This window comes from Scyliorhinus torazame, chromosome 10 (assembly GCF_047496885.1).
Source record: "Scyliorhinus torazame isolate Kashiwa2021f chromosome 10, sScyTor2.1, whole genome shotgun sequence".
Classification (NCBI taxonomy): Eukaryota; Metazoa; Chordata; class Chondrichthyes; order Carcharhiniformes; family Scyliorhinidae; genus Scyliorhinus; species Scyliorhinus torazame.
In genome coordinates, this window is record NC_092716.1 from 131,400,297 (window position 1) to 131,411,694 (window position 11,398).

At 48.9% G+C, this 11,398-nt stretch overlaps 1 protein-coding gene across 15 annotated transcripts in view; it reads left to right on the plus strand.

The window, feature by feature from the left end:
• The window catches only part of madd (MAP-kinase activating death domain), a 439,970-nt gene extending 430,860 nt beyond the window's left edge, over window positions 1-9,110 (plus strand). For all 15 annotated transcript variants that reach the window (XM_072518747.1, XM_072518746.1, XM_072518754.1 and 12 more), the window contains 2 exons: window positions 2,101-2,147; window positions 3,864-9,110. In XM_072518747.1, coding sequence (XP_072374848.1) covers window positions 2,101-2,147; window positions 3,864-3,968 — 152 coding nt within the window. In that variant the 3' untranslated portion in view covers window positions 3,969-9,110. The remainder of the gene's footprint in view (window positions 1-2,100; window positions 2,148-3,863) is intronic.
• The last annotated feature ends 2,288 nt before the right edge of the window (window positions 9,111-11,398 follow it).

Here is an 11,398-nt window from a genome sequence, read left to right on the forward strand (position 1 = left end):
CGTACACGGACTCGCAGAGTGACTGGGTACGTACACGGACTCGCAGAGTGACTGGGTACATACACTGACTCGCAGAGTGACTGGGTACGTACACTGACTCGCAGAGTGACTGGGTACATACACGGACTCGCAGAGTGACTGGGTACGTACACTGACTCGCAGAGTGACTGGGTACGTACACGGACTCGCAGAGTGACTGGGTACGTACACGGACTCGCAGAGTGACTGGGTACGTACACGGACTCGCAGAGTGACTGGGTACGTACACGGACTCGCAGAGTGACTGGGTACGTACACGGACTCGCAGAGTGACTGGGTACGTACACGGACTCGCAGAGTGACTGGGTACGTACACGGACTCGCAGAGTGACTGGGTACGTACACTGACTCGCAGAGTGACTGGGTACGTACACGGACTCGCAGAGTGACTGGGTACGTACACTGACTCGCAGAGTGACTGGGTACGTACACGGACTCGCAGAGTGACTGGGTACGTACACTGACTCGCAGAGTGACTGGGTACGTACACTGACTCGCAGAGTGACTGGGTACGTACACGGACTCGCAGAGTGACTGGGTACGTACACTGACTCGCAGAGTGACTGGGTACGTACACGGACTCGCAGAGTGACTGGGTACGTACACGGACTCGCAGAGTGACTGGGTACGTACATGGACTCGCAGAGTGACTGGGTACGTACATGGACTCGCAGAGTGACTGGGTACGTACACGGACTCGCAGAGTGACTGGGTACGTACACGGACTCGCAGAGTGACTGGGTACGTACACGGACTCGCAGAGTGAATGGGTACGTACACTGACTCGCAGAGTGACTGGGTACGTACACGGACTCGCAGAGTGACTGGGTACGTACACGGACTCGCAGAGTGACTGGGTACGTACACGGACTCGCAGAGTGACTGGGTACGTACACGGACTCGCAGAGTGACTGGGTACGTACACGGACTCGCAGAGTGACTGGGTACGTATACGGACTCACTGCAATTGCATATTTAGACAAACTAACTGTGCGATTGCATATATATGTGGGAGGAACTTCTTCACCCAAAGGGTTGTGAATCTATGGAATTCCTTGCCCCGTGAAGCAGTAGAGGCTCCTTCATTAAATGTTTTAAGATAAAGATGGATAGTTTTTTGAAGAAGGTTATGGTGTTTGGGCCGGAAAGTGGAGCTGAGTCCACAAAAGATCAGCCATGATCTCATTGAATGGCGGAGCAGGCTCGAGGGGCCAGATGGCCTACTCCTGCTCCTAGTTCTTATGTTCATATATGTACTCACTGAGACTATATATACACGCTCACTGTGCGACAACATATATGCAGTCTCACTATGACATGCGTATGTACACAGACTCACCATGCAAATTCATATATATGCAGACTCGTTTTGCAACTGCGTACATGCACTCGCTGCGAATGGGTATTTTAGCAGGCTTACTGAATCTGCATATATACACACATTGTGTCTGCTTATATATGCAGTTTTGCTGTGCGATTGTGCACGTTCACACCCACTGCCTCTGTGCATATATGCACCATGCTACTGTGCATATATGCACCGACTGTGCAACTGCGCATAGATGCACCGACTGTGCGACTGCGCATATCCGCACCGACTGTGCGACTGCGCATATCCGCACCGACTGCGCATATCCGCACCGACTATGTGACTGCGCATATCCGCACCGACTGCAACTGCGCATATACACACACCGACTGTGTGACTGCATGTATACGCAGACTCATTGTGCAACTACATAAACATGGAGACTCATTGTGCACCTGTCTATATATATATATATATATATATATATATATGTAGACTCACTGTGTGATTTAAGTGTGAGCACAAACTCACCATACAACTGTGCTGACGCCCATGGCCTTGAGGCCAGTATATGGATGTGTACAGCCCAGCAGATGACTATGCATATGTACACAACCTCTGTGTGCAAATACGGTTAAATGTAATGTTCTTTGTATGTGTGTCTGTAAATAATCTGTCTATTCGCCATCTCAGTCTACGATATTGTCCTTGGGTTAAACTCTTTCTTTTGTCTCTTGCTCGTCCGGTTCCAGTTCCACAAACTAACGAAGTGGTGACTCACAAGTACAAGACTCCAATGGTGAGTAGATACTAATATTCTGTACAACAACCTTCTGCTTTTTCACACCGGTGGCACGTTAGAACTGCTTAAACTGCACCACTAGAATTCTTTTAGTTTTCAATCGTTTGTTTACAGGTAATATTATGGGGTCACGCCCTGTGTCCCAGTGTGGTATATGGGGCCACACCCTGTGTCCTGATGGGGTCTCACAGTTTCCCTGTGTGGTATATGGGGTCTCACCCTGTATCCTGGTGTGGTTATACGGGGTCTAGCCCTGTGACTTGGTGTTGTATATGGGCTCACTCTGTACCTGGTATAATATTTGGGCTTGCCCTGTGTCTCAGTGTGGTATTTGGAGTCTTGTGATGTGTCCTGGTTTGGTAAATGGGGTCTCGCAGTGTCCTCCCTTCCTCACTCAACAGCCTGGGATGCGTTTCATCTGGCCCTAGATATTTGTCTACTTTTAAGCCTGACAGACTACTCAGAACGTCCTCTCTTACTATGTTAATTTCTTCAATTTCATCACAGTCCTTCTCCCTGATTTCTATACCCACTAGTGAACACCAACACAAAGTATTAATTTAAAACCCTACCTACATCCTCTGGCTCTACAGAGCAATTACTACTGTGGTCCGTACTGGGCCCTTAATGTACTTGTAAAACAACTTCGGATTTTCCTTTATTTTACCTGCCTTTCATGTCCCCTTTTTTGCTCTCCTAATTTCCTTTTTAAGTTCTCTCTTTCATATTCCATGCTCCTCTAGTGTTTCTGCTGTTTTGAGCCCTCGATATCTGCCATAAGCCTCCCTTTGTCTCCTTATCCAATGCTGAATATCCCTCGATATCCAGGGTTCACTGGATTTGTTGGTCCTACCCTTTTTATTAATTGGAACATGTTGTACTCTCCCTATTTCCTTCTTGAATGCTCCCCAGATTTACCTAAAAGTGTCTACTCCCAGTCCACTCTGACCAAATCATATCTGATCTTATTAAATTTCGCCTTCCCCCAGTTTAAAACTTTGATTTCAGGCCCATCCTTGTTCTTTTCGAAGACAATCTTGAATTTAATTGAGTTATGATCGCTGTCTGCAAAATGCTCCCCCATTGATACTCCGACCACTTGCCCCACAGGGAGTGGGGAGAATGTGGAACTCGCTCCCACAGGGAGTGGGGAGAATGTGGAACTTGCTCCGACAGGGAGTGGGGAGAATATGGAACTCGCTCCCACAGGGAGTGGGGAGAATGTGGAACTCGCTCCCACAGGGAGTGGGGAGAATGTGGAACTCGCTCCCACAGGGAGTGGGGAGAATGTGGAACTTGCTCCCACAGGGAGTGGGGAGAATATGAAACTCGCTCCCACAGGGAGTGGGTGAAGCAAACAACAGAGATGTATTTAAAAGGAAGCTGAGAGAAAGGAATGGTGGGGTAGATGATGAGGGGGTCGGAGGATGCTCATATTGAACATGGCCTAGTGTAGGTGTCTGACTGTGTGTGCTGTGGGCTCAATGGATGGGATCACCTCCACTGAGAAACATGCTGCGTTGAACCCATCGCCTACAGTGTGTGGGATGGAATAGAAACCAAACATTCTGAAAGCAAACAGCGGGACGATTAGATTCTGAGAAGGAGGGCATTTAACCTGTGGAAATTTCCACCGTGTTCTTGAAGGGCTTGTGTGACGGTAATTTGGTTGGTTTGCGATAGTGTTAACTGCCCCTCGCTCTCTTCCTCCAGGCCCATGAGATCTGCTACTCAGTGCTGTGCTTGTTCTCCTACATGGCCGCAGTTCGAGGGAAGGAAATGGAGAGCAAGAACAACAAGGTGACCCCGGCGCGGTAAGACATCAGGCTAAACCCCAATCCCCACTTCCTAACATGCAACCCTGAAATTCCACAAGCCTGCAGCTCAAATCGGGCCGGCTGGGTTCATTGCAAGTAATGGCTGCTGAACTTGTGCTTAGTCCCAAACTACTGCGTTCGCTCGAGGCTTGTCCAAGAACTGACCAAATTCACTTCAAATGCACTCTCAACAATGGTCCCACACTGGATTCACTGCAAACCCACTCATTGAGGGCCATTCCTGCACTGGATTACCTGCATATTTGCTCGTCGAGGACCACTTCTTCACTGGACTACCTGTGTTTTTGCTCACCGAGGGCCACTCCTGCAATGGATTCACTGCAACCCCACCCATCAAGGACCATTTCTTCGCTGGAATTACTGCATATCCTCCCATCAACGATCACTGCTACACTGATTCCATTGTACGTTTTCCCATTGATTGGATTAACAACATATTCACCCATTGAGGACCCCTCATGCACTGGATAACCTGTTCCCCATAGAGAATGACTACACTGAATGGATTGGCCCAATTTGACCACTTTTCTTGCTGTTTCTACATTAGATTGACAATCTGAAAGCTGACGGGCCACTGGATTCACTGTGATTGAGCCCACTCAGAACTGCCCCATAGGAATAATTGTCCCATCACCCAACCAGGATCAATGAGTACAATGATTGTGACTAATGGACCCAGTGTGGATTGCTCCTCCGCTGGCACCTCTAGGAATTAACTGCTTAGCTACCACTTCACTGAATTCACTGTAAATCTGCCGCTTCCACACTGGATTTCCCAGCAGGGAATCTTCCTCTGAATCTGCCCACTAGAGCAACCTTTGACTGGATTAACTCACTGAGGAACAGTCTGGCCCCGAGGTGTAATCCTCCACTGGAGTCACGAGCAGACATTCCCTAGACGTGTGACCCTCGTTTGATGTATAGTCTAGCCCTAGCCATTTTGCTGTATCCACTCTTGTGTTCACTGTAAAGAGTTGAGGTGTCGAGACTGTGTTTTCTATTATTCCATCTTGTTCTCACTATCAGCAGAGAGCTGAGCCAACCACTCTGAACCATTCCAGCTTCAATCCACAACGGCTTGACAGTGCTCCTCGGACAGACAGAGCTCACAGTACCATGCCAGTTGTTACCCTCCACTCTATCTTTCTTGTACATCTACAGAACATAAACCTGAGTACTGGACTCACAGGATTGGAGAGGCCTCTCCCAAGACCCACCTGGATAGGAGAGGCCTCTCCAAGACCCACCTGGATCGGAGCGGCCTCTCCAAGACCCACCTGGATCAGAGAGGCCTCTCCAAGACCCACCTGGATCAGAGAGGCCTCTCCAAGACCCACCTGTATCAGAGAGGCCTCTCCAAGACCCACCTGGATCAGAGCGGCCTCTCCAAACCCCCCTGGATAGGAGAGGCCTCTCCAAGACCCACCTGGATCAGAGAGGCCTCTCCAAGACCCACCTGGATCAGAGAGGCCTCTCCAAGACCCATCTGGATCAGAGAGGCCTCTCCAAACCCACCTGGATCAGAGAGGCCTCTCCAAACCCACCTGGATCGGAGAGGCCTCTCCAAGACCCACCTGGATCAGAGCGGCCAATCCAAACCCACCTGGATCAGAGAGGCCTCTCCAAACCCACCTGGATCAGAGAGGCCTCTCCAAACCCACCTGGATCAGAGAGGCCACTCCAAGACCCACCTGGATAGGAGAGGCCTCTCCAAGACCCACCTGGATCAGAGCGGCCTCTCCAAGACCCACCTGGATCAGAGCGGCCTCTCCAAGACCCACCTGGATCAGAGCGGCCTCTCCAAGACCCACCTGGATCAGAGAGGCCTCTCCAAGACCCACCTGGATCAGAGAGGCCTCTCCAAACCCACCTGGATCAGAGCGGCCTCTCCAAGACCCACCTGGATCAGAGCGGCCTCTCCAAGACCCACCTGGATCAGAGCGGCCTCTCCAAGACCCACCTGGATCAGAGAGGCCTCTCCAAACCCACCTGGATCAGAGAGGCCTCTCCAAACCCACCTGGATCAGAGCGGCCTCTCCAAACCCACATGGACCAACGAGGCCACTCCAAGACCCACCTGGATCGGAGCGGCCTCTCCAAGACCCACCTGGATCGGAGCGGCCTCTCCAAACTCACCTGTATCAAAGAGGCCTCTCCAAGACCCATCTGGATCAGAGAGGCCCCTCCAAACCCACCTGGATCAGAGAGGCTTCTCCAAGACCCACATGGATCAGAGCGGCCTATCCAAGACCCACCTGGATCGGAGCGGCCTCTCCAAACTCACCTGGATCAGAGCGGCTTCTGCAAGACCCACCTGGATCGGAGAGGCCTCTCCAAGACCCACCTGGATCGGAGCGGCCAATCCAAACCCACCTGGATCCGAGCGGCTTCTGCAAGACCCACCTGGATCAGAGAGGCTTCTCCAAGACCCACCTGGATCGGAGCGGCCTATCCAAGACCCACCTGGATCTGAGCAGCCTCTCTAAGACCCACCTGGATCGGAGCGGCCTCTCCAAGACCCACCTGGATCGGAGCGGCCTCTCCAAGACCCACCTGGATCGGAGAGGCCTCTCCAAGACCTACCTGGATCGGAGCGGCCTCTCCAAGACCCACCTGGATCAGAGCGGCTTCTCCAAGACCCTTTGACTAGTCAAATTCTCCAGAGTCTGACTCATCTGGTTAACATGTGGGGCCTCCTAACTGGCTTGGTGTCCAGTGCTTCCCAATAGGTCCACAAAGTACATAATGGTAGCTGTCTACAGTTCTGTAGGGCTTTCTAAGGAGCAGGCTGTCTCAGCCATTCATTAATTGAACCACTGGCTTAGAGGGAGATTAGCCAGTCAGCACTCTGGGTGACAGGAAAAGGCTGGTGACTTGCCTGTAATGGCCTGAGACATAGCCTGTCTGCTAACACCACCCCAACAACAAACAGATTGGAATCAGCTCTCTCACTCGCACATTCAAACATGCCTCTTGGTTATAAAGCACCTAGCAATGGTTCAGAATCTTCTCGCTATTGGATCACTCTTCACTTCCTGCCCCCACCACACCCTGTAAGTGATACCTGCATCAGTGTTTACCGTGCACACCCATTCCAACCGCTAGCCCTTCCTGTTCAAACACTATAGGTCACACAAATAGCCGATGGCATTTGCAATCCACTCAGTCGTTTTCTTCACTACAAAAGCCTAGAAACAACTCAAAAGCACAGACTAATGGGTAATTCTCACCCTGTACCCAGAGTAACAGAGGAGTAATCCTCTACCCCAACCCTGAGTATTAGAGGAGTAATCTTCTCCCTGTACCCAGAGTAACAGCAGAATAATCCTCTCCATCTATCCTGAATAACAGCGGAATAATCCCCTCTTGTATCCCAAGTACAGTGGAGTAATCCTCTCCCTGTACCCAGAGTAACAGCAGAATAATCCTCTCCCTCTACCCTGAGCAACAGTGGACTAATCCCGCCTTGTACCCAGAGTACAGTGGAGTAATCCTCTCCCTGTACCCAGAGTAACAGAGGAGTAATGCTCTCCTTGTACCCAGAGTAACAGAGGAGAAATACCCTCCCTGTACCCAGAGTAACAAAGGAGTAATGCTCTCCTTGTACCCAGAGTAACAGAGGAGAAATACTCTCCCTGTACCCAGAGTAACAGAGGAATAATGCTCTCACTGTACCCAGAGTAACAGGAGTAATGTTCTCCCTGTACCCCAGAGTAACAGAAGTAATGCTCTCCCTGTAGCCAGAGTAACAGAGGAATAATGCTCTCCCTGTACCCAGAGTAACAGGAGTAATGTTCGCCCTGTACCCAGAGTAACAGAAGTAATGCTCTCCCTGTACCTAGAATAACAGCGGAGTAATGTTCTCCATGTACCCAGAGTAACAGGAATAATGTTTTCTCTGTACCCCGAGTAACAGCAGTAATGCTCTCCCTGTACCCAGAGTAACAGAGGAATAATGTTCTCCCTGTACCTCGAGTAACAGAGGAGTAATGTTCTCCCTGTACCCAGAGTAACAGAGGAGTAATGTTCTCCCTGTACCCAGAGTAACAGAGGAGTAATGTTCTCCCTGTACCCAGAGTAACAGAGGAGAAATGTCTTCCCTGTACCCAGAGTAACAGAGGTGTAATGTTCTCTCTGTACCCAGAGTAACAGAGGAGTAATGTTCTCCCTGTACCCAGAGTAACAGAGGAGTAATGTTCTCCCTGTACCCAGAGTAATGTTCTCCCTGTAGCCAGAGTAACAGAGGAGTAATGCTCTCCCTGTAGCCAGAGTAACAGAGGAATAATGCTCTCCCTGTACCCAGAGTAACAGGAGTAATGTTCTCTCTGTACCCAGAGTAACAGAGGAGTAATGTTCTCCCTGTACCCAGAGTAACAGCAGAGTAATGTTCTCCCTGTACCCAGAGTAACAGAGGAGTAATGTTCTGCCTGTACCCAGAGTAACAGAGAAGTAATGTTCTCTCTGTACCCAGAGTAACAGAGGAGTAATGCTCTCCTTGTACCCAGAGTAACAGCAGAGTAATGTTCTCCCTGTACCCAGAGTAACCGAGGAGTAATGTTCTCCTGTACCCAGAGTAACCGAGGAGTAATGTTCTCCCTGTACCCAGAGTAACAGAGGAGTAATGTTCTCCCTGTACCCAGAGTAACAGAGGAGTAATGTTCTCCCTGTACCCAGAGTAACAGAGGAATAACTCTTTCTGTACTCGACAAGTGTCAGTGACTTGTTTATATCTATTCCTTTCCTCTTTGGCAGTGCTGTTGATGTATCTCTCCTCCACACCCTTCAACCCACTCTATTCCCGCCAGCCACAGTTAAGGAGTGAGCTGCAGGGTAAGTGAAGTAGTGAGTACACATTGTAAGGAGTGAGCTCTGTCCGAGTGTCTGAGGCCTGGACATTCCACTTCTCTTCAGGACTGAGTTTGCTGCCAGCTGCTTGTGCTGCTTTATGCTGTGTATTTTTCTGTTTGGTATTTGGATATAGTTTGGCCAGAAGGGTTTTTATTTTTTGTGTTTGGTGCTTGCTGATGTAGGATGCTGCGTTTTGGTGTAAATATTTCAGTATTACGTGTATTTATAGCACTGTACAGTAACTTTAATGTTGCAATAAAACCTTATCCCTGTGCCTCTGTCTCATTCCTGTCTTGTGTCCTTCTCCATTACCAACAATCCCTCTACACCTTTATTGCCACCCCTCCCCTTCCCTCTGACTCATGCTGAGGGAGCGATCCTCGTCCCCACTCCTACCCTGTATACAGTTAGCCACATGTCAATGGGGCTGTCACAGCACAGGCTGATTCACATCCACCTATACTGACCATATTGTTTAGCCCCTGACCAAATGATTGACGCTGATATTCTCCCCCAGCTTCACACTTTGTTTCCCTGTCCTGCTGTCATTCTCTTACTAGAATCATAGAATTTACATGCGGAAGGGGCCATTCGGCCCATCAAGTCTGCACCGGCCCTTGGAAAGAGCACCCTACCCAAGCCCACCTCCACCCTACCCCTAAAACCCCACCTAACCTTTTTGGGCACTAAGGGTAATTTATCATGGCCAATCCACCTAACCTGCACATCTTTGGACTATGGGAGGAAACCGGAGCACCCGGAGGAAACCCACGCAGACACAGGGAGAACGTGCAACAGCCAGTGACCCAAGCCGGGAATCGAATTTGGGACGCTGGAGCTGTGAAGCAACAGTGCTAACCACTGTGCTGCAGTGCTGTCTTGTCTTTATTTTATGCACCACATCTCGCACTCACACATTGTGAATTACACACACATTTTATCTCTCGCACACCCTCTGTGTGGCATAGCAGCATGGATAAGAGGATTGGTTAATTAATAGAAAGCAAAGAGTGGGGATTAATGGGTGTTTCTCTGGTTGGCAATCAGTAGCTAGTGGTGTCCCTCAGGTTTCAGTGTTGGGCCCACAACTATTCACAATTTACATTGTCGTTGGGGACCAAGGGCAATGTGTCCAAGTTTGCAGACGACACTAAGATGAGTGGTAAAGCAAAAAGTGCAGAGGATACCGGAAGTTTGCAGAGGGATTTGGATAGTTTAAGTGAATGGGCTAGGGTCTGGCAGATGGAATACAATGTTGACAAATGTGAGGTTATCCATTTTGGTAGGAATAGCAGCAAAAGGGATTATTATTTAAATGATAAAATATTAAAACATGCTGCTGTGCAGAGAGACCTGGATGTGCTCGTGCATGAGTTGCAAAAGTTGGTTTACAGGTGCAACAGGTGATTAAGAAGGCAAATGGAATTTTGTCCTTCATTGCTAGAGGGATGGAGTTTAAGACAAGGGAGGTTATGCTGTAACTGTATAAGGTGTTAGTGAGGCCACACCTGGAGTATTGTGTTTAGTTTTGGTCTCTTTACCTGAGGAAGAATGTACTGGCACTGGAGGGTGTGCCGAGGAGATTCCCTAGGTTAATCCCAGAGTTGAGGGGGTTGGATTACAAGGAGAGGTTGAGTAGACTGGGACTGTACTCGGAATTTAGAAGGATGAGGGGGGATCTTCTAGAAACATATAAGATTATGAAGGGAATAGACAGGATAGATGCGGGCAGGTTATTTCCACTGGCGGGTGAAAGCAGAACTAGGGGGCATAGCCTCAAAATAAGGGGAAGTAGATTTAGGACTGAGTTTAGGAGGAACTTCTTCACCCAAAGGGTTGTGAATCTATGGAATTCCTTGCCCAGTGAAACAGTTGAGGCTCCTTTATTGAATGTTTTTAAGATAAAGATAGATAGTTTTTTGAAGAATAAAGGGATTAAGGGTTATGGTGTTCGGGCCGGAAAGTGGAGCTGAGTCCACAAAAGATCAGCCATGATCTCATTGAATGGTGGAGCAGGCTCGAGGGGCCAGATGGCCGACTCCTGCTCCTATAGCTTATGTTCTCTGTGTGTTTTTGCACAAAAGCCACATTCTGACACTGGAACCCACAACCTGACTTGCTCTTTTGCTCCATGTCTCTCTCAGGACTCTCTTAAACTGCCACTCTCTCACTCTCGTTTAACTATTCACTCCCTCCCTCTCTCGTTTTCACACTAGTTTCTTGCAATTCCTCACACTCACTCGGTCCTTCTTTGATTCCCACATCTCTATCTCTTATCTTTCACTCACTTTTTCTCTTAGTCTGTCTCTCTGAATCCTGCTTACTCGCATTCACTTTAAAAAAAAATTTTAAAAATTTTATTAAAGTTTTCACAAAATATCAGCAACAAAATGTAAAAGGAACCCAGTAGAATTAAATACAAAACAAAATAACCCAGTGCCCCCCTCCCCCTATACATAAATAAAAATTAACACCCGCCGCAACACATAGCAAATATATACACCCCCTCAGATCCCCCGCTGACCATTGTCTACCGTTCTGCCAGGAAGTCTAGGAACGGTT